This window comes from Zootoca vivipara, chromosome 7, assembly GCF_963506605.1.
Source record: "Zootoca vivipara chromosome 7, rZooViv1.1, whole genome shotgun sequence".
NCBI classification, from domain to species: domain Eukaryota; kingdom Metazoa; phylum Chordata; class Lepidosauria; order Squamata; family Lacertidae; genus Zootoca; species Zootoca vivipara.
In genome coordinates, this window is record NC_083282.1 from 15,407,629 (window position 1) to 15,430,604 (window position 22,976).

Here is a 22,976-nt window from a genome sequence, read left to right on the forward strand (position 1 = left end):
CATTTCAGCTAATAAAGGCAACGACCAATTAACATGTGTCCGAAAGACAGACAATTACACACATGTGCTGAACTAGGAAGTGACTGAAAAAGTCACAAAACACATAATAAAAAGGGTGGAATGGGGTAGGGTGGAACAGAATGAGGGCGGGGCGGGGTGTGATGGGGCAGGGCATGCTTATACATGCTTCGTCAACTTGCGTTGCACCCCATAAAAAATGGCTATAGACTGGCAAACATTAACTTCATTGTATTCAATGAACTACAAAGGAAGTCTGCAACTTATGCACATTTAGATTTAACTGCATGACATTTTTAAAAGAAAAGTTAGAAAGGTAGTGGGAGTCCGGGAAAAATGGCATTGGCAATCACACTCGCCATTGAACCCAACAGGTTTTGACTATACACAATTCTGGCTTTAGGTGCAATCCACCCTGCATAAATTGTGGTCTTACTGCAGTCTGATCTTACAACGTCTGCAGCAGCATATCTGCTTGCATTCCTGTTGACATTCCTGCAACACCAGAGTAAGGTCAGGGCTTGTGATGGGTTATCCAGTCATAAGAAGTATCTGTCCAAAAAACAAAGCCTTACATTTGAATTCCTCAGTGGGAGGGATGTGCTCTAAAGCATTATGGGCATGCTATTGGCATTCACAGTGCTAGTAGTGGACAACGGAACAATGGAGGAAAAAACCTGTCCAATTCCTTTATTTTACAATAAATTACAATTGGGTTTACTGGATTTACATAACCAAAACACCTGTCCCAACCAGATCCTTAGGTAAAGTGACCCCTGACGGTTAGGTCCAGTTGCGGATGACACTGGGGTTGCGGCGCTCATCTCACTTTATTGCAGTGTTTCTCAACCAGTGTGCCTCCAGATGTTTTGGGACTACAACTCCCATCATTCCTGACCACTGGTCTTGCTAGCTAGGGATGATGGGAGTTGTAGTCCCAAAACATCTGGAGGTACACTGGTTGAGAAACACTGCTTTATTGGCCGAGGGAGCCGGCATACAGCTTACGGGTCATGTGGCTAGCATGACTAAGCCACTTCTGGCGAACCAGAGCAGTGTACGGAAATGCCGTTTACCTTCCCGCCAGAGTGGTACCTACCTGACGCCTCTGGCTTGGAAGCTTTCCATCTAGCAAGGCAGTCAAAGGACCAACATTCAAATTTTGCTGCAGCCTGTCTCTTCAAATTCGCTCGGCAGCTAAGTTTCCACATCCTAAATGGTTGAACCAGAGGAGATATCCCCGGGGAATTTACATTCATGTCTGGGGCAAAAACCAGTACAATCGACTATATGTTGGCAGATACAGAACTACTAACAAAAATAGTGAACCTAAAAGTACTTCCATACATCGAGGGGGACCACTTCCCTTTGCACCTGCAGGTGTCTCCTAAAATCGAGTCACCCTTCCTCAGAACAATGTACGCTGCAGAGATTATCGCTCTGGAGCGACCGGGCTGCCAAGTCAAATGGACTTGCGCACTTGACTCCAAACTGAAGGAGATTCTAACCCCCGAAAAGCTTCGTACAATCTTAGCTGGTTCCGGGGACAATCCCAGGCCCGAGGACCCAATCTCCGTGTACGAGAGCCTGCTCCAGCAACTAAAACCCCATCTTTTCAACACCTCAAAGAAAAGGCCAAATAAACCATAAGCATCAAATAAATCCTGGTTTGACCACACCTGCTTGGAAGCCAAGAGAGCCCTACAAAATGCCTACAAAGCCGCCTTGACAGCTGAAAATGCGGACACCAAGCTTACCATGCTGTCCATGCCCTAAAAAAAGAATACAAAGATCTAATAATCCACCAAAAGAACGCTTATAGCAGAAAATGTTGGGCGGAATTAATCAGTGCAGCAAAATCAAAAGATCAGACATTATTCTGGAAACTGGTGGCTTCTAGCACCCTTAAGACTAATTCCCCCCTAACCTTACAAATTCCACCAAACCTCTGGGTATCATTTTTTCAATCTCTGTATGAGGACACCAAATCCACACCCCAGATCTACAAAATAGAACAACTGGCAAAATGGCCGCCAGTTTCAATAACAGAAGTGAAAACATACATCAACCAACTGAAAACGGCCAAAGTCCCGGACCTAGGCGGCATCACGCCAGAAATAATAAAAGCTCAGGAGGACTGGTGGGCACCATTCTTAGCCAGCCTCTTCACTCATATAGTTGACACTGGCCGCATCCCCAAGGACTGGGGAACAGCCATAATAGTTCCATTCTACAAAAAGGCAACAGAAGGGACCCAGCGAATTATAGGCCAATTAGCTTACAAAGTGTGATAAGTAAGCTCTATGCAAAGCACCTCCTTAACAAGTTCACAGAATGGCTAGAGAAGGAGGATATTCTGGCAATTGAACAAACGGGCTTCAGACCTGGTAGGTCCACGACAGACCACTGCCTAACGTTACAACACCTCATAGACAAGTACAAAACAAGAGGATAGGCCTCACCATTCACCGCCTTCGTAGGCCTAAAAGCAGCCTTCGATACAGTTTCCAGAACCAGACTCTGGGAAGACTACAGGGCACCACAATTGATAGACGGCTTCTGGTACTAATTTAGGCACTGCATGCAAACACGGCTCTCAGAGTCAGGTGCAGCCGCATAGGACACCTAACAGACCCATTAAAACCTACAAGGGAGTCAGGAAAGGGTGCCTTTTGGCCCCTCTACTATTTAACTTTTATTTAAATAACTTAGTAGCCGCACTTAATGACTTAGAACTCCATCCACCGAAGCTCGCAAACCGGCACATCTCAGTCTTGTTATATGTCGATGACCCGGTAATTTTATCCAGAACCCCTATCGGACTCAAAAGGGCGCTAAGAAAGCTCGCTACATACTGTGAATCCGAACGTTTCAAAATCAACTATCAAAAAGCCAAGATACTAGCCTTTGGGGAAAAACCAAAGATTAGAAGCTGGGAACTTCAAGGCCACAAATTAGAACAAGTCACAAACTATAAATATCTTGGAATGGTGGTACAGGCCTCGGGATCCAACACATTTCACACAAATTCTACGGGGAGCTCCATGGAAAAAACCGCAAATTGCATTCTCAAATTCTTTAGAACCCAAGGGGGATTTTTTTGTCCCCGCGGCCATTAAACTATTCAAGGCCAAATCACTGGCACAGCTCATTTATGGAACCTTTCTGGGTCCGCCTTCCTCTACCTTCTCCCCCCTGGAGCGTGTGCAATCCAAATTTCTTAGAGTGCTTCTACAAGTCCCCAGATGCGTGCCAAACACATGGGTCAGACTAGAAACGGAGACGATGAGAGTGGAGGCTCACATCTGCCTAATATCAATTTACAAATGGCTGACATTAAATCTGTTCCCTAGAGGATTAGCTCCATTGATCCTCTGCGACCAGTTCCAGTCAGGCTGGCTGACAGCAGTCCTGAACACCCTCCAGAAAATGGGTTTTGCTCCCCAAGCCCTCTTAAGACTGGGGTTGGGCCAAGCAAAAGCCATGGTCAAACAAAGAACCACAGATATTGAAAGACAACAGGACTGCTCAAGATGCCCCAACTATAACATAGGACAGGGTCCCCAAACTAAGGCCCGAGGGCCGGATGCGGCCCAATCGCCATCTAACTCAGGCCCGCGGGCGGTCCAGGAATCAGCATGTTTTTACATGAGTAGAATGTGTCCTTTTATTTAAAATGCATCTCTGGGTTATTTGTGGGGCATAGGAATTCATTCATATATATTTTTCAAAATATAGTGTGGCCCCCCACAAGGGCTGAGGGTCAGTGGACCGGCCCCCTGCTGAAAAAGTTTGCTGACCCCTGAATAGATGCTCTGGGCTTCCTATTTCCCCCAATGAACAGGCACAGAATCTTTGGGCGTATGGAACTTTTTTGTAGGATCCTTCCAGGACCGGTGAGGGCAGGGCCGAGCTTCTGGTGAGTGTGAAAGCCCTTCTTGCGTTTTTGGCTAAGAGAAAGGAGAGGTAAGCTGCCGGGGCGGCTACCGTATGTATCTTTCTGATTCTCCTATGTCAGGGGTCAGCAAACTTTTTCAGCCGATCTATTTTTTTAGATGTCCCTTCTTTGAAGAGGCCCGTAGGGAGATCCTTGATTCCATGCTGGTTAGGCTAGCTGACCTCACAGAGAAGCAAATATACATCCTGCTCCTGTTAGGCAAAGATCAGAAGACAATCCGGACGGTCGCCAGATTCTGTGTTCAGATCTGCAGACATAGACCTTCTCCTGAGCCAAACTAGTTCGTTTGGAAGTCCTTAAACCCGGCTCCCCAAGTGACCCAGGGCCAGATCTCTGCGGCAGCTTATTTTAAAGTTTTAGTACCTTTACGTTCACTGTATTTTTAAACATTATTTTTTACCATTGTATAAAGTTTTATATGTATGTTTTGTCCTTTGGGAGCGTTCCCTCAAATGTGTTCTAAAAGCTGGTCTCTGACCGTAATAAATTATTCATTCGAGTGGTACCTATTTATCTACTTGCACTTTGACGTGCTTTCGAACTGCTAGGGTGGCAGGAGCAGGGTCCGAGCAACGGGAGCTCACCCCATCGTGGGGATTCAAACCGCCGTCATTCTGATCAGCAAGCCCTAGACTCTGTGGTTTAACCCACAGCGCCACCCGCATCCCTTTAAAACCAGATCCTTACCATAGAATTAAATTAATGTTGCAGTGAATCAGAGGGGAAACACAGCATTCCATCCTCTTCAAAGTGTGGGAGGTCACAATACAGGCAGAGCAAGACATATATTGCTCTTTAGCAAAATACAGAGCATGCAAACTTGAAAGCAATTAGGAAAAATATCCTCTTATGAAAACAATGTGTTGTAGAATATGCATCAAAGTTGATAGCTATGAACCAAAGTCTGTGCCCAGACTTCACATGCAAGAAGAGTCCTGGGTGCCCTTCTCCTCACCCCATGATCCAACAAGCCATCCCTGATTCATAAGCATCACAGGACAGAATGTCATGAGAAGTTCTCTGGAAGAGCACTTTGAATCCTGACCAACATATTTCATTTGAAGAAATGCAGTGCACTAGCTTCAATTCAGCTCTCTGGTATCAATGACTCTGCCTAGCTTAACACAAACATGGGCTTCACTCCAACCCCACACACTTTTGCCATTATAATGTAGGACGCCAGAAGTATGCCAGTTCTAGTTCTGAATACTGTAGTTTAAAAAACAACATGTAAAGCAAAATCATCGGAGGTGGTCACTGTTGGGATATTCCATTCAATCTTAAGGAGCAGACGTGTGAGATTGTTACATGTCACATGTCTGTTTACGTTCCAGCACAGATTGCTGGGTACTTCCATTGTGTATAGCTTTTGTTTTAGAGACTCTTTTTCTGCAGAAATGATGTGTGCAAAAGAGAACAATCTAAACTTGTAACATTTGGGAATCGTGGTTTACAGAGCCTTCTGTATGTTGTTTATAGCTGACCTCTTTTCTTTCTGTTTTCACTAGCATGAGGAATTCTACAGAAACAGATACCAGACCACACTAAATTCATCTTCATCAACATCCTATCAGACAGCCTGCTCTACATTTTTTGGTCTGAACTGGCAAGGTGATACCAAACTCCCCACACTCCCTTCCACCCTGCATCTCCCAGGTCTTTAAGAACTGGGTCAGCCCTCCCTACTTCTAAAAGGTTAGGAATGGGGGAGGGTCACAATAATAAAGTTTCCTTGACCTGCTTCTCCTATCTCTTTCATGATATGCATACCAAATATCTTGCCAGCAGTAGTGAAGAGTGCTGCAGAAAATTCTTTGCAGACAGGAGATAAGGGAACAAGACAGTAGCAATCTCTCTACTTCACCCACCCACCCACCGACAGATTACACAGTAGTAATCATAGTCACTGAGCACACAATTTCCAAGTTATACTGTGAAGACCCTAATAACTCTCCTCCTCTTCAAACCCCCATAGGAACATAAAATATCTAATCTTTTCTATTCCTGTGTTTCTAAGTCCCATTATAATCGCTGCCCAAATATTTGAAGAGAGCATGTCTCTTGAAAACCACTGGTTCAAGACATCCTCTAAATATGATATACCATAATTAGTTTTCAACAAAGACTCTGTTAAACTACACCACAATACTATAGTGTTGTAACATTATAAAAAGCTGGCTTTTGTCATTTATCATGTTTGTAATGTGATCAAACACTTTTAAAAAGAAGACAACATTTAAAACACACATTTTTTTACAAAGAAAATGCATCTGTGGCTAAAATCAATGTTCTTAAAGTGTGAGGTGGGTTTTCCCAAAGGGCCAAGTAGTAAGGTGAAGACATAAATGCTTGACCCAGAAATAGAGAGTGTGATGGCTGGACAGAGCGCAGGTAGTCTGCATGCACCCCCCAACCTCATTTTATGTGGCTCCCAAAGCATCTGAAAACTGTCTCATTCTTTCATCCCATCAGAGTTTGTTCCTTCATTTCCACCTATTTTTTCTGGCTTTTATCCCTCTTTCTACCTTATTTCAGAATAACTGGAATGGACAGTATTTTACTTGTTAAAAATAGATACTTCAAAACTTTTTTCTGATTATACGGCTTTGGAAAAAGAAAGGGGGTTGCCGTCTGAAAACAAATTTGTAGGCTGTTGCCTTGTGTTCTGCATCTGTATGTATGTGTGTCAGTCATAAAGGCTGTGTAAGTCTTAAACCAGTCCCTATATGCAGTGGTGGACTGGATTAGGGCCAGTAGATTGAAGCTGAATTCTGGCAAGATGGAGGCCCTGTGGGTGAGTGGTTCCTAGATCTGGTAGATAAGTTGATTGCCTGTTCTAAACAGGGTTGGATGGACACACACACACGATCATGTGTTGGTTGGAGATATTCCCGGATTCATCTTTGTCACTAGCCCAAATAGCCTCAGTGGCTTGGAGCACCTGTGTTGGCAACTATAATAATTCTTGGATAGGAACAGCTTGGCCACGGTGATCCATGCACTGGTAACCTCAAGGGTTTTGGTAACCTTGGGTTAAAGACACTTTGGGTTACAAACACTTTGGGTTACAATTAATATGCCCCAGGATGAGAATGGAAATTATGCAGTTGTGGTGCAGTGGCAGTGGGAGGCCCCATTAGCAAAAGTGTGCCTTGGGTTAAGAACGGTTTCAGGTTAAGAACGGATCTCCGGAACAAATTAAGTTAGTAACCTGAGGTACCACTGTACTGCAATGTGCTCTATGTGGGGTTGCCATTAAGGCCGGTCTAGAAGCTGTAGCTGGTCCAGAATGCTGTGGCTAAGCTGCTGTTAGAGCAATCTACCACCAGTATGTACCGTAACAGAATCTTACTGCCAATTACCTACTGGAAGGAGTTTGAGGTTTTTACTGTTGATTTACAAAGCCCTAAGCTGTTTGCATAGAAGTTCACCTCTTGACCCTGCTTGAACTCTTCTGCTACATGCCCAAAACGTTATTTTAACAAGTACTAGACCCAGAACTTTTAGTGTGGTACCCACACTTTGCAATGCACTCCCCCCTGGAACTTGTAATCAAATCAACAATTTGTTATTTTAGGCATCTCCTTCAGGCTTTTTTATTCAACCAGGCTTTTACATGGTAGCATAATTTGATAATGTTTATGCTGGTTTTTAAAAAATGAATTAACATATTTTGATTTGTCTAATTTTGTATTTTATTTCTGTTTCTATTAGGTATACCACCACAATATTCTTGAGTGGTGGGCAGTTTATAAATTCTTTAAATAAATAAATAAAGTTATCTCCTTTTAATTAACTGTACCAACAGCTGGTGTAATTGTCCAGAATCAGATGTACAAATTTAAAACATCAGCTTCTGTAACTGAAATGTGGTTTCAGTGAGCCTTTAGCACACAACTGTTATGACAACACTGTAGCACTATTTGTCTATTTAAGGCAAACGTGGTTGAGATGATCACATACAACTTCCTGTTTGCTCAAAGGAGAACAAAGATGTATACCTAAATTTAAAACACAAAGGGGGAGAATCAAATTTCCTTCATTATTTATACCATCCCTCTGTCATTTCTATTCTGAGAACCAAATCCATATACATGATCCCTAATTTAGCATTAAGTTGCCTATACTACAGATATAGGGTGGTGTTCAACTAAGTTTTAATCAGACCCACTGAAATTAATGAACATGACCAAGTTACGGCCATTATTTTCAACAGGTCTACTCTGAGTAAAACTTAAGTTGACTACCTCCTACAAGGATATTAAAAGTTTATCTAATGAACAGATTAACATACGTACAACCACAATGTACATCCAGTTATCGGCATGCAAACAACCTAAATTCTACTTGAAACATAATGTTACTATTTAGGGAGAATAACATGCTAACACTATTGTTCTGAGACTTAATGGAAAATTCTAAGAGCATAAGATGATTTTTCAAAAGAAGCCCACCAAAGTTACTAAATTCAAGCCTATTATATGAAATTAGCTGGCCACATACAACAACATGCAAATCACTTGACACACATCTCCCTCATTTTCAGGCCTGGATGCCTAAGAATTAATTTTCAGATATATAACTGATTACAGAGGCCTCTACATCTTAGGAAGTTAGAAGGTTAACTGATTAACACAGTTGTTATTCCTGCTAATAAAACAGCCTCCAAACAGGAGCACAATTCCCAGTATTTCAACAGAGGGCTGCAGATTGCAAAAGGTGACCCATTGACTGCTCACTGCCTATCTCTGTTTGATGCAACTTAGCAGCACAAACCCAAATGTGACTTCCATTCCTGAATCCTGGATACTTTTTAAGCCATCATAAAGCCTTTTTTAGTTTTCCCATCTGCTTACAAACTTCAGCATCACAATACTGAAAAGTCCTCATGGCTCGTGAGGAGACCCTTCCTGGAGCCCAAAGGGAATTTTCCCTGCAGATTATGAAGGAACAGGACCCTAGTGCTTGCTGGCTTGAAAAAGGCGGGTGGGGCTCCTGCTGCTGCTGTGCTACGGTGCTCAGAGGTGAGAGGCAGGAAAGCTGCTTTTCAGCAGGTCTTCCCTGTATGGCTTTTCCCAGCCTCTCTGGCCTTGTGGTGCTCTGAGGAGGAGGGACTCCCCTGGGTAGAATCCCTTCTATAGCCACCAAATGAAGAAGGTTCAAGGTAAAGGTCCAGAAGAAAAGTCTTAAAATGCTTTAAAAGGACTGTATGAGTTCTCTCTGCTGCTGCGCTACCCCACTCAACAGCTGGTGGTCAGGAAGCCGTTCCTACCATGTCAGTGCAGGGGTGGTGATTGGCACTGCGCCAAAGAGAAAGGGCTGCTATATAGGATGTCAGTCATTCTTTTATGGCATCTGTTCTCATATAGACTGGGACAGAAGGCTGCCTAGCAAGTGGAACAGAGTCAAACAGTCTTCCCCACTTGCCAGACTCAAGACGGCACTTGTGCCAGGGCAATGCACACTCCTGGAGCTCGGGTCCCTGGTGCTGAAGCAGACATATATGGCCAGGTTTCCACTGAATTTTGCTTTGAACACATCCATTCATCCCTTACAAAGTACAGTCCACTAAATAATAGTAAAGTTCAAATGAAGGTTCAGGCATGTTTGAATCAAAAGCTTGAACTTAACAAGAAGCCAGCAGTCATTCAGCAGTAATTGCCAAGCACTTGTCTCCTTTTACTTGTTCTTAGATACCACATCAGCAAGATATATAGGGCAGAACCATCTGCTTGATGCCTTTGTATGTTCACCTGCACTAGCCACAAAGCCAAGGGCTGTCAACTTGCAAGCAGTTATCAGCAGCATCCTGCAGGTGTGGCCTGAAATGCTTTGGCCAGAATGTCTGTGAAGACTCAACACAAATTGAAATGTAACCAGCAGTATACCTTGCAAAGTAAGTTTGGTCCAGCAATATTTCCAGTTCTGGGGAAGGGTTGTAGCTCAGTGGCAGAGCATATGCTTGGTGTGCAAAAGATCCAAGATCTTTTGCACACCAAGAGTAGAAAAGCCTGAGACTATGGAGAGTAGATAATAATGTGTTAGATCAGGGTTTCCCAAATGTGGGTCTCCAGCTGTTTTTGGACTACAATTCCCTGACAGCTAGGGATGATGGGAGTTGTAGTCCAAAACCAGCTGGAGATCCATGTTTGGCAAATCCTGAGCTAGATTGACAAACGGTCTGACTCTGTATAAGACAGCTTCCTATGTTCCTAATATTAGACTGAATTGCAATATGAGCTGGAAAACCTGACTGAGAAGGAAACAAATGTTTTGGTTAGCAACCAAACCACCAGGGAAGTGGCTCTCCACCCAAAAGTGATGCCCACTGTGGGCCTAAACAGTAAGCGTCAGGTTCCTTTCTGGTCCAGCAAAGACTAGTGTCATTTTGTTACATAGAAAGGCATCTTTCTTCCTCAATCACACAACAAAAGTGGAAGAAGCTGTCAATGTGAAACTGACAAATCTTAATAATATTAGTGATAACACACTAGGATTTCTGCTTTCTTGAGGCCTCCACCTGATTTTACTATATATATATATATATATATATAAATGTAATGTTGTCTGCTCAAATTATATTTTTCAACCTGTTTCTACCAACCTCAGCAGCCATATACAGCCATATACAACAGCCCACCAACTGAAAATGAAAATTTCTTTGAAAGGAGGGGCGGCGTGCCAAACAACTGGCCACCTACAACACACAGTTGGTGAGCTGCAATTCGTGTTTCCTTCCAGTCTATTTTATCTCACTTCAAGATCCAAGGCAGCTTATAATATTAAAAAGCTGATACAAAAGTTCCTAGGAAGCTCAGAAAAGATATTTTATTTTTCAGCATCAAGGCAAGCTTGGCTTAATCCCCAAAGCCCCCCCCCCCAAAAAAAAATTACAGCATAATCACAATATGCCAAAAAACCAAGGAGCAACAAAGCTAAACAGGCTTCCTGGGAACTAGAGTTCCAGACCCCGGATTCAGTTACTAAAAAGGCCCTATCATATGTGAACACCTGCCTCATACCAGACAGCCAGGTATGAGGAGGGGAGAAGGAAGTCACAAAGCAAGGTTTTAGATGAGGTAAGGCATCAGTTATCAGAGGTGGGAGGGAAATCTGAGCAATGATGGGGAGAAATTGTCATTGATGTCCAAATATTACATATAAGAAGTAACACGACACCACCTTTCCATCAACTGCAAACTAGAGAAGTGTTAATGTGAATAAACTGACTCCTAGAAGACACATATTGATTATAAGATAAGAAGCCAGCATTACACTATTTAAAAAAAATACTTCGGCAAAAGGGTTTTTAAGAAATACAGAAAGAATTAGAAAATTTCCACCAATGGACATTTTTCAACAAAAATCCAATAACTATATAGGTCATATTAAGGTCTTTTTGCCTCCTAGCCCAGTCTTTCCTGCTGCTCAGTCTTTGCAGGGAGACCATAATTTTCTGCTTCTGATATTTCTACAGCAACATTTATGACTGTGATGTCATAAACTCAACCCCAACTTCACAGCAAGATCAAGCACAGCGAGCAGATGGGATGCAAAGAAGAAAGCCCATTTAAAATACAAATCTCTTTCATAAAGAAGAAAAGGGTGCAGGCACAGAGGGTGAATGGGTCTCATTTCTAAGTATGACATATTCAAAAGATTATCCTAGCATGAAAATCTATTTAAGGCTAGACCTGCAACAGACCAAGTAACTGTATAATTCACTACATTTTATGTTAAATTTATTAATTTAAGTTGAAGATCAAAAAGTGCTTATCAGTTAGAGGTTGAAAATGCTAGTCAGAGGAGGAAGGACTGTTATCAGTATCAAGATAGAGTAGGAAAAAATGTTTAGAAAGGGGGGGAATAAAAGAGTTATGGTTTTAAACACACAACCTCAAACTCTGCTCATTCAGCTCAGACAGAAAGTCCCCCACCTTCACCAAATGTACATACCAGTAGCTATGCCTTCCTATACAACATTAAGGACCCTATTAGTGGAGGGATGGGGAACACCAGTCCTGGAGGCCAAATGTACCCTCCAGGCCTGTCTGTCTGGCCCTTGAGACTCTTCCCAGGCCACATCTCCCACCAGTCCTGTGTTCTTTAACTGTGACCATGCTTCTTCCTTGCCTTGGTGGAACACAGATAAGAATGTGTGAGTGCATGCAGAAAGCAGCCTACCGTACAAAAGAAGAATTCACCTTAGGTGCTCTGCCCACTTTTGCCTCTGACCCTACCCACCATTGATATGTGGCACTGGAACTACATTTTTAAGAGTTGTTTCCTGTGATCCTGGAATAAAGTTTAATAAATTAGTCCATCATATGGATAAAGCCCTAGGCAGGGCACTGTTTTGTCATTTGAAAAAGACCAGGTCCTTTAAAAAATTTATTTGGTTCAGAATTAAATCCAAAGATGGGAGGGAATGGTAGTAAAACGGATGCAGCTGAAGACCTGGGACACAAGATGAAGATCAAAATTATTTGGAAGTGAATTTGCCAATTGCCTCTATGGCCCCAGATGATCATTAAGTTTCTTCAAATCCTACAATTCTGTGATATTGACCTTGAAAGGGTCCTATTTAGGAAATAAGCATGTGCTGAATTTGTGAATTCAAGATAGAAAAATGACCAAACTAATCTCTTGCAAAGCTGAAAATATTATTTACACATACTGTGCCTTAACAGTCAGATGAATTCATAGTATTCCCAGTATAATGCTGTGTGCTCATTATACTGTGCTACCAACAATTGACAGACTATGATAGGACTCTGCCCTGAGACCAAACTAAATTAAATATAACACAGACAGAAGTGATAATAAGTAATACAGGGTGGAACCTTACACCTGTAAGAAAATAATTAAGATTTTTCAAAAAGTGTTTACTTGTTATTGCCAGAAAATCCTCTCATTTAAAAATACATTGAGGTATTATAACTAGGATGTGGCCTGGAAGGCTGGTCTGAAAATCTAACTCATACAGTGATTATTTCCAAAGTGCAGAGTGTAACTACCCAACTCTCACCATATGAAAGAGCAACCTAGACACAAAGGGCAAAATGAAAAGGGGAAGGCAGAGGAACACATACAAAAGAGACATCTAAAAGCATCAGTCTCTCTGACCCAAATCATAACTAAGGTGGCAGCTGCAGGAGCATGTGAGGGAAGTTAAACCTTAAAAAAAATTAAAAAATAGTAACCAGATCAGAAGCTAAGGCAGGTATGCAATTCAAAGAAAAAAGACAAGGATATCGCTTGGCTTGGCTCAAGAATACTTTCCACCCTCCCCTCCCCACCCAGTTACAGCCCACTTTCCAGTCATAGTGCCCTGAAAGAGAGCTTGCAACAATGAATTACCAAGAGGTCTGAACTATTAGTCCCAAAACCAGAATGAGTTTGATCCAATGATTTCCTTATTCCATCAGAGGAAGGAAAACTTTGGATCTATCCCAATGAAAGTCACTAAAACGATAAACAACAGGACTGAATAAAAACCAAACAATAATTTTACCCTGCCAAAGCAGGCCTTGGGTGTCCTTCCCAACAACCTTTATAGAAGTCACCCTCCAGTCTTCATGAAGAAGTGTAGGAATTTTCCCCCAAGGTGGGGCTTGAACCCACGACATGGTTGAAATATTATGCTGATATGCAGCAACGCCTCGGAGCCGCCGTGAATGCGGCCGTGCCTTGCCTCGCCCTCGCCCGCCCTGCCACCCCCTCTCACCTGCCCGACCCTCCCGTCCTCTCCAGCCAAGCAGGGTAGCCGCCGACGCTGCCAGCCCCAGAAGCACAAGGTGGCCGCCGCCGCCGCCGCCGCGATGTCATCGGGCCCGCTGGCCCTGTAGCCCCGCCCACGTTCCCACTTCATGGCCCTGCCCATGGCTGGACACACACACCCGTTTTGATCCTGGGTACGCCCCTGTGACTACGTCTGCAGAAGCCTCTGGTTTACACACTCCCCCTTCTAGTGTGGACACAAGAAGAACAAAAGCTTTTGCTTCCATTTTTGACAAAATACAATGTCACTATTTCTTCCAAAGCCAAAGGAACTGTGGTTAATTTACACTGTGGTTAACCCAAACAGGCCAGCATCTATTGTGGCTTGTTCACTAACAAGAGTTTGAAGTAATCAGAGTTTCACAAGTTCAGGCTAACAGGGAACTCTGATTAGTTTAAAAGCAGAAGCAGAAGCTTTCAATCTGCTCTTCATGGCCATATCAGAGGAGCAAACAAACAAACCCACAGTTCATTCAGACTCATTCCATTAAACTATTGCTTAGCACTGCAGTCAAAGCAGCCCAGTGTGGTAGGAGTTTATATAGAAGGCCTTTTATCAAGGCCCAAGCCATTGAGGAATCTAAAAGGTCAGCTCTGGCCCTTTGAATTTTGCTTGGAAATTAACTGGCAACCAGCAGAATAATATAGGGTTGCCAACTCAAACAATACATTCTGGATCCAGCAGAGTTCAGCAGCTTTACACACATATGCACATGGAGTCCACCACAAAACCACACACACAGATGACAGGCCAACCAACCAGCAAAAGCATAGCAACTCTTGCATGATACAGTCCAAGCAAAGTGCCTGTTAATAATCCTACTGCAGCATTTTGGATCAACTGAAGTTTCCAGACTGTTTTCAAGAGCAGCCCTATTCATCCAAGAAGCATGGAGGACAAAAATAGAATACACATAGTGCCAAGTGTGATTATCCTAGAAAAGAAGAACTGAATTGTCAAAAAAAAAGTGACTACACAAAAACAAAGAAAAGCTGAGACATACCTAGATGCTTTATAAGAGATCTAATATGAGAAGTACAAAGTACTGGACTGCGCACAAAAAGTCTCATAATCAGAAAATTGTTTGTTTTAACCAAGAGTGAGAATAGTCAAGTATAGGAGGAACTGAATGGAGGACCAAAGAGTGAACTTTAAGTAAGGAAACAGAAACACAAGCAAAGAACAAAAGCAACATGCAGTGTTGGAAAGACATGCAATCCAACAGGAACCATGAAATTGTGTTGCACACAGCAGATCAGGGAGTGGGACAAGTCGATAACATGAATAAGTTCAGCCTATGATAACCTGAACAATGATGCAGTCCAAAGACCAAACAACCCACAGAGCAACAATACCTTGGTGAAACTGGCAAAACAGATCCCCAGCATAGACAAACCAGCTGAGATTCGGTATAGAAGCAGCCCATAACAAATATTGCAAATAACAAATGTTGGAAATGACAAATCTTGGCAATGTCCTACATGGCAGTATTTTCAACAACTGATCATTGCTATTGCTCAATGACTAGAGACCTCAGTGCTGTTCATACCATTTCAAAAGCTCTGCATAAAGGCACAAAAACACTTCTGCTTTGGCATGCTGATTTTCTTCCTACAACACTAGAAAAACTTTCAAAGTCTGTGGTCGCATAAATGAAGGCAAACCACATAGCATATTTCTGAAGAGGTTGTTTAAGCTTTCCTGTACCTTTCATACAGAGTGGACCACCACAGACGTAGCCACCAACAATCAACAGTAGAAGAGATGCTGTTTCCTTTTTGAAACATGCATCTTCATTTCACCTCATTTTATTTGTCACAGACATGCAGGATATTGTGTATATTTTTCCTCATGTTTGTATTATCTAAAAAGACTAGTATCTGCTGCCTCAAGTAATTTAGTCCTAACAGGTTTGTTCACAACCCAAGTTGAAGAGGTGTCATTAAGTGCCCCAAGCCTAATGAAACAGCCAAACAAATAAAAAGAACTGATTTACACATTTAGGAACACAGCACTCTCAGGATGGTACCATTTCAAGATGCAGGGAAGACAGCAAATGTGAGGACTTTCTTTCAAGAAAAATTCCATTCAAGTAGAAAATTAGCACTGGCCAGCAGCCTCTCCCTAGCACGCTAACTCTCCACAAGCAAATTAAATGATTCTGCGTGCCAGAAACTAAGACATGGCTCCCTACCTATATCCTTAAATTGTACAGTCCTGAAATAGCATGGCTACTTACAGAGAAAATCACCTGCTTAAAACATTATAATTATACATACTGCTAAACACAACTTATTAAATTCATTAGAATGTGCAAATTGAAAAAGGTCAGAAAAGCTAAAGCATGAACTTAAAGTAAGCTCATGTCTCCAATTAAATATTATGTTTGTCGCAACTAACAATAATAGGGGTAAATAAAACACATGTAACATAGTAAACTGTAATTAATTTTCCTATTATTAAAAATCTAGTGTCATAAAAAACCAATTTAAGCAATAATTAAGCATATGTCTTTCGATATATTGCCTACATTTAAAAAGATATGTGAAATAAATAACCTGAACATATATTTTGCACATTTAATTTATATGGATGAATACAAATGGCTAAAGTATATTACCTTCATTTTCAGAAGCCTGGCATTTTACCTGTAGCACCAAATCAAAAGTACTCTCTGGATTTTCCCTGGAAGTAAAAACAAAACATTTAATTAGTTATACATGCATCACAAGAATGCAAACTATCTGATTACAAGGGTATTATCGCTGCTTTTGGTTAACATTCAACTGCATGTTGACTTAAAATTGTTATCCTTCTCATATCACAAAGATATTCTTTTCTATCAATCCATGATGAGATACACACATAACTGCATCAAGATTCATGTCCAAAAAACAATTTTCAATCTTGCAGGATAGGTGGTGTTCAAGTACCGTAATACACAATCTGTTTCCACGTGGATCTGACCACTGGATGATGGGAGGAGGGCTCATGTTGGGGGGGGGAGTCATGTGAATCCACATGGAGGCAATGACATGCAATGACTCAGATACCCTGACACAAATCATAAGTAACATTTGCTTTTATGGTTACAGGTAGGTAGCCGTGTTGGTCTGGATCGAAGTAAAATAAAAAAATTCCTTCAGTAGCACCTTAAAGACCAACTAAGTTTTTATTTTGGTATGAGCTTTCGTGTGCATGCACACTTCTTCAGATACAGTGAAATGGAAGTTTCCAGGCACTTCTCTACATAAGTGCCTGGAAACTTCCATTTCACTGTATCTGAAGAAGTGTGCATGCACACGAAAGCTCATACCAAAATAAAAACTTAGTTGGTCTTTAAGGTGCTACTGAAGGAATTTTTTTATTTGCTTTTATGTTCTGAGAAAAATGATTACTTTTCTCCCCAATAGCGAGCAAAAAACACCAACTACAAATACGAGATTACTTATTTCAGGGGGGCAACATATACAAAACTGTGTTATCTATCTAACTTGTTAGCATGTTTCCTTACAGTCCTGTACATCAGCCAGCTCTTCGTTCATTTCATATTAAAATGCTGAAATAAAAACCAAACTTTTAAAGTCAAAGAATGTCATTTTTGAAAAAAGAACTGATAGAGCTCAGTGGCTGAAAACCACTCCCTATTTAAAGCCATCAGATTGTGGACTATTCTCCCACATAAGAGCCATCAGTGTATCTTTAGCCAGTTTTTTTGGATGAGTAGATGGTTTTCCTCCTGCTACATTGTTGCACTGCTATTTTTGCTGCTCTTGTAACTTTGTTTAGTTTTGTGGTTTTAAACTTTCATTAATTGCATATTGTTTTGAAATGGTGATATTTTAGGTAGCCCACCCTGGGGCCATTTGTGGAAGGGTGGGCTATAAATAAATGAAACCGTATAAATAAATAAAGCATTCAAGATTAAACTGCTTCAGAGTTGGTTTCATGTTGTGAATATGGCTCTGGAAAAATAGCATGGAGCGATTGTTTCCCATGCAAACTCCGTCCCAAGTTCTTATGACAGTACCAGTATTTCCTTCTAATGCCATGTAAATGTTTTGGGAGTCGGTGTAATATACCAAGCAGACAGACCTGGACTAGAGAAAGCTGGGTTTAAATCCTCACTCAGCCATGAAGCCAATCTCACTGCATGACCTTGGGCCAGTCTGGTGTTCACTTAACAATCCTAGTAAGGCAAACCAGTTTATTCGTCCGGGAATAAACTATGTGCTATTTGCAAAGTTGGGATAATGCCAGGATTCTAAATGATGACTTCAGAGATTATTGGCTAAAAAGTGCTTATCAAATGCAGTTTACTTCATATGCATGTAACCTTCTTCTTGAAGAATGCTGGGCTCAGCACGACTAATAACAGCAGAGAAACCAGTATTCAGGCAAGCAGTAATTATTTCAGGTACAGGAACAGCATGTAGATGAAGAGAGAAAAAGAAGTTTCCTCTGAAGTTACAAGAGGAATAAAAGTCACTAGAGGGATGTGCATTGGAGGGGAGATTAGCACAAAACCACCACCCAAAATAACCAATGTAAAAGAACAAAATAGAGTTACACTGCAGCTTCACTAATGAAGAAATGTTTGTTTAAACCAAGAGACCAGAATCCAGAACCTAAGGGTTAGACTGAAGGAAGGAGAGTCACTCTTCAGGTAGGAAGAATTTTGTCCATTTCACCGCTGCCTTTTCTGAACCACTTTTTTTAAAAAATTCAAACAAGAACCTTCTCAAGCAAGTTTCCATAGAGAAATGGAAGATTTGTTTGCCCTCTTGGATCAGACAGAGGAACTCTTTAATTCATCATAACAAGAACTGAGTCATGTAATCTTGTGCTGATCTGCTTCCTTATTGGACTCCAATATATAGAGCAGAGGTACCATGTTTCTCCAAAAATAAGACACCATCTTATATTTATTTTTCCTCAAAAAACAACAACACTATGGCTTATTTTCAGGGACTGTCTTATTTTTTTCCTCCTCCTCCTCCTGCCACGGCCGACATTGCTGCTGCGCTTATCACTATGTCTTATTTTCAGAGTATGGCTTTTATTCCTTGAATGCTTAAAAATCCTGCTACGGCTTATTTTATGGCTACGTCTTATTTTCGGAGAAACAGGGTATCCCTTGGAACTTTATAGTTTTAATAAGGTTTGTCTTTGAAACCCTTTGGGGTTTTTTCCTTTTCTCTGTTTTGTTTTTTGTAATTAATTTTTTTGGGGTAATTAGGTATCAGTAGGAAATTTGAACTGAAATTGAAATATTAACACACATACCAATTATGATGTAATTGTGCTAGATGCGGGTGGTGCTGTGGGTTAAACCACAGAGCCTAGGGCTTGCCGATCAGAAGGTCAGCGGTTTGAATCCCTGCGACGGGGTGAGCTCACGTTGCTCAGTCCCAGCTCCTGCCAACCCAGCAGTTCGAAAGCACATCAAAGTGCAAGTAGATAAATAGGTATAGCAGGAAGGTAAACGGTGTTTCCGTGTGCTGCTCTGGTTCACCAGAAGCGGCTTTGTCATGCTGGCCACATGACCTGGAAGCTGTACGCCGGCTCCCTCGGCCAATAATGCGAGATGAGCGCTGCAACCCCAGAGTCGGTCACGACTGGACCTAATGGTCAGGGGTCCCTTTACCTTTTAAGTGATAATGGTAAAAATGCCAGAATGACACCTGAGGAGCTATGTGCAAACTAGAAGCTCATATTAAAGAATGTACTAATTTTGTTTTATGTTTATGTTCTTTCTGTATTTGTAATTTAAATTGTCAGAAATAAAAAGATATTTTTTTAAAAAAAAGTAATAATAGATTCTCAAATAACATGTTACCATGCCCTTGTAGCCCCTGATGAACAAAACAGGTAAATACAGAGTAAGAAGTCATCTTCTCTTGATCATGTGACTGAATAGTAAGTACATAAGTCAAAGCAGATATACTAGAAGCAACTGAAGATGTACATGCTGCACTCAAGGTCAATTAGAGAGTGGGACAAGTCACCCAAAAGGATGCATAGAGATCATTTTAATTTGTGTGATGTAAAATGCAAACTAAATTGAACAATATGGTTGTGACTGTGAGCCATTTCTCTCACACACCTCCTTTTTACTACAATATTATACCGTACATCCTGAACCAAAATTCACAAAAGGTAAAAGCGCCCACCTCCTTAGTCCTTAATCCCCTGAAAATTCACACACACACATACCTAACTTCAATCTGGGGGACGGGGTGTGTGAATTAATACTATCATGCCTATCCACACACAAAATAAGATTTGCCATACAATCCTCTGCATTCAGTGGAGCTTGCTCCCAGGTAAGTGTGAATAGGACTGTAGCCTTATTTGAGTGTCCAATTTGGATCCCTCCTAAAACAGTTGCAATAAAACTTGGGCAGATCAGTCTGCTTCTAACAGCAGAGGTACCCACAATGTCTAAAAAAGAAACTTTATATGATAACAGGTCCTCTAACTGTAACCACAACTTCTTGTCTCAGGAACTAGATAAGCATCTCATCAATTCGGTCTCTGAAATGATAGTAGCAAAATTTTGTGCTTCCTGCTGTGCATATCTACAAATTTGCTTCCACAAGAAGGCCTTTCAAGTTTATTTGTCCTTCACACCATATTTTAAAGTTTCAACCCAGAGCAATAAATGTCAGACAGGCTTTCAGGTCTATTCCAAATGGTTCATCATAAATAGATTACTGTCACTTTGTTAAAGTGGAGGTTAAACTTCTTATCACTTTAAAACTACTCGGAACCTTAAGTTCAGCAAGACTCACAGGGTCAAGGCTTTAACTACAAATATGAGGGGGAAACCCAATCATTCACTTTGCAAATATATCTGCTTTAGAATGGCTAATGCAGTCAAAATTGGCATACAATTCAATGTCAAAACAGTAAACAAAGACCAATCTAGGAATTCTTTGGTATCTTCTGTTCACATCTGGACTAGTCACCAGAATTTCTTTAACAAACTAACAGCCCACAACCCTAAAATGTCCTCTATTGCAATTGAGGAGGGGTCCCCATACCACTGCAGGGGGGCCCATGCCAAACCACTATTTCATAGACTCTAGTATGAGTGTTTTGACAGGCTGCAGAGTCCCCATGATATGCCATGCATATTCACCCAACCACATGCAGACTTCAGGGTGATCTTCGCAGAAATTAAAGCAGCACCCAGTTGCTGTCAAATATATGGCTGACAGTAGGGGAGGGAGGTAGTAGAGAGTACTCCTTCTGTAAGGTATAGGAGCCCGAGTGCCAGATGTTCATAAGGAGGCTGAAAATGTGAACTGAAGATGCTGAGGGAGGGGTTCCCCATGCCGGCTGCCAACTTCAAAACAGCTTCCACCCTAGCCTGCTCTTGTACCTTTAGCAACTGCTTAGTTCCTGAAAGACTAGGGGAGAAGCTTTTCACAGCACTGTCACCTGGTGAACTGTGCACAGCTCAAGCCGCTGTTTAAAAGGACCCAGGAGGAGGAGGAGACATTTTAATTAAGTTAAAGCTGTCAGATGTGTAAAGGACAGTGGAAATCTTCAGTTACCTATGATGTTTGTGAAGTGTTTATCAAGAGGGTATACATAAAGGGAAGGATAATATTGGGGGGGGGGGGTATTTGTTTGTTTCGTTCTCGTTTTTATTACGTACTTTGCATTTTTACCTTGCATTTTTATGCTGCAAATCACCCAGTGATCTACAGCTGAAGGGTGGGACACACTCCCAAGCCTGCTGAAATGGCCAGGGGGGAGGCGGGGGGATCCGGGTTCGAATCCCCCCAAATCAGCAGCTCATTTGGGTGACCTTGGGCCGGTCACCATCTCTTAAACTTGCCTCTAACCTCCCTCGCAGGGTCGTTGTGAGGATGAACTGTAGGTGGGGGGGAGGGGCGGTAGAACCAGGTGATGGTAGGTATATCGATGCAAACATAAATATACGAATAAATAAGACGGGGTGGGGGGAGATGGAGGGCGTGCAGGTGGTCTTTGCGCCATCCAGGTAAGGGAGCTTGCGCGGGTGCCTGCTGACAATGACCCTGACCCGCGGAAGCGGGTGGGGGCGAAGGTCTTTCCTCCGGGGCGTCTCTCTCTCCTGCTCGCAGTGGGGCTGGGGCGTGGGGCGAGCGAGGGGGAAAGGCTTCGCGGCCTAGCCCCCCTGGCGCCCCCTCAGCAGTGGCTCCAGTAGCAGCGACCCCCCTTCCTCCTCCTCCCTCCTCCTCCTCCCTCCCGGCCTCGGCGCCTCGCCCTCCCCGCCGCCGCCGCGTCCACTCACTTGATCCGGCAGTCCATGGTCGCATCTCGGGGGCGCCTCGGAGGAGGGCGGCAGCACCACCACCGCCACCACCCCCGGCGCGGAGGAGACGCGAGGCGGGCGCCGGCCCGGCCTGGGCGGAGGAGGAGGCGGGAAAAAGGGCGCGAGGGTCTCCTCGGCCCTCCTCCCTGCTCGGAGCTCTCTCGCTCGCTCTAGGCCCCGGGGCGGAGGCCCGGCGAGGCTCCCGGGGGCGTCCGGGCCGAAGGTGGCCGCCGGCGGCCTCTCGCTCGCTTCGTCGGCAGCCAGAGCAGCAGCGGCGGTGGTGGTGGTGGCGGCGGCGGCAGCAGCAGCGCCTCCCTCTCTCTCCCCTCAGAGGAGTCTCTCTCCCAGTTCCTGTCGCGGCTTCGCCGGCACCTGGCGGGAAGCAGGAAGCCCGGCGGCGGCCGCCGGACGAGAGACGCTTCCCAGGGCCGAGGCTGAGGCTGCCCTGGCCTGGCCTGGCCTGGCCTGGCGTGAGGGGAGAAGGAGCCGAAGGAGCCGACGCTTCTTGCTGTGGTAGTACCGGTAGTACCGGTAGTAGTAGTGCAGCGACTGAGGGAGATTGCCAACTGACGCGGGGCGGGCGCGCTCCTGCGGGCCTTTTTCGACCACCGGCTGCCCGGCCCGCGGGAACCAGAAAGTTGCACTTTTTTTAGCGCAGGAGCGGGAGGACTCGCCGCCGACTCTACTGAACAGCCCCTTTTTTGGAGGGAGGTGGAGGGAAGTTGGCAACCGTCCACGTCAAGGGACACCGTCCACGGCGCTCGAGATCTGGGTTCGAATCGCTGCTTGCGCCCGGCCTTGTTTCCCTGGGCCTGATAATTTCCCTCTGGAAGGGTGGGAGAGGCTCCACCTGTCCCCGTGGGAGCCACCCAGTCTGAAACTGGCAGGGAGGGCTGGGTGTGAGTTTTTTA

General features: G+C 43.3%; 1 protein-coding gene across 3 annotated transcripts in view; it reads right to left on the reverse strand.

Annotated features, from left to right (window-relative positions):
• The window catches only part of DENND1B (DENN domain containing 1B), a 190,726-nt gene extending 167,975 nt beyond the window's left edge, over nt 1-22,751 (reverse strand). For 2 of the 3 annotated variants that reach the window (XM_035123797.2, XM_035123795.2), the window contains exons 1-2: nt 22,045-22,751; nt 16,378-16,442 (exon numbers count right to left, since the gene is read on the reverse strand). In XM_035123797.2, the coding sequence (XP_034979688.1) occupies nt 16,378-16,442; nt 22,045-22,061 (82 nt within the window). In that variant the 5' untranslated portion in view covers nt 22,062-22,751. The remainder of the gene's footprint in view (nt 1-16,377; nt 16,443-22,044) is intronic. The other variant, XM_035123796.2, reaches the window with a different exon arrangement.
• Nucleotides 22,752-22,976: the final 225 nt, after the last annotated feature.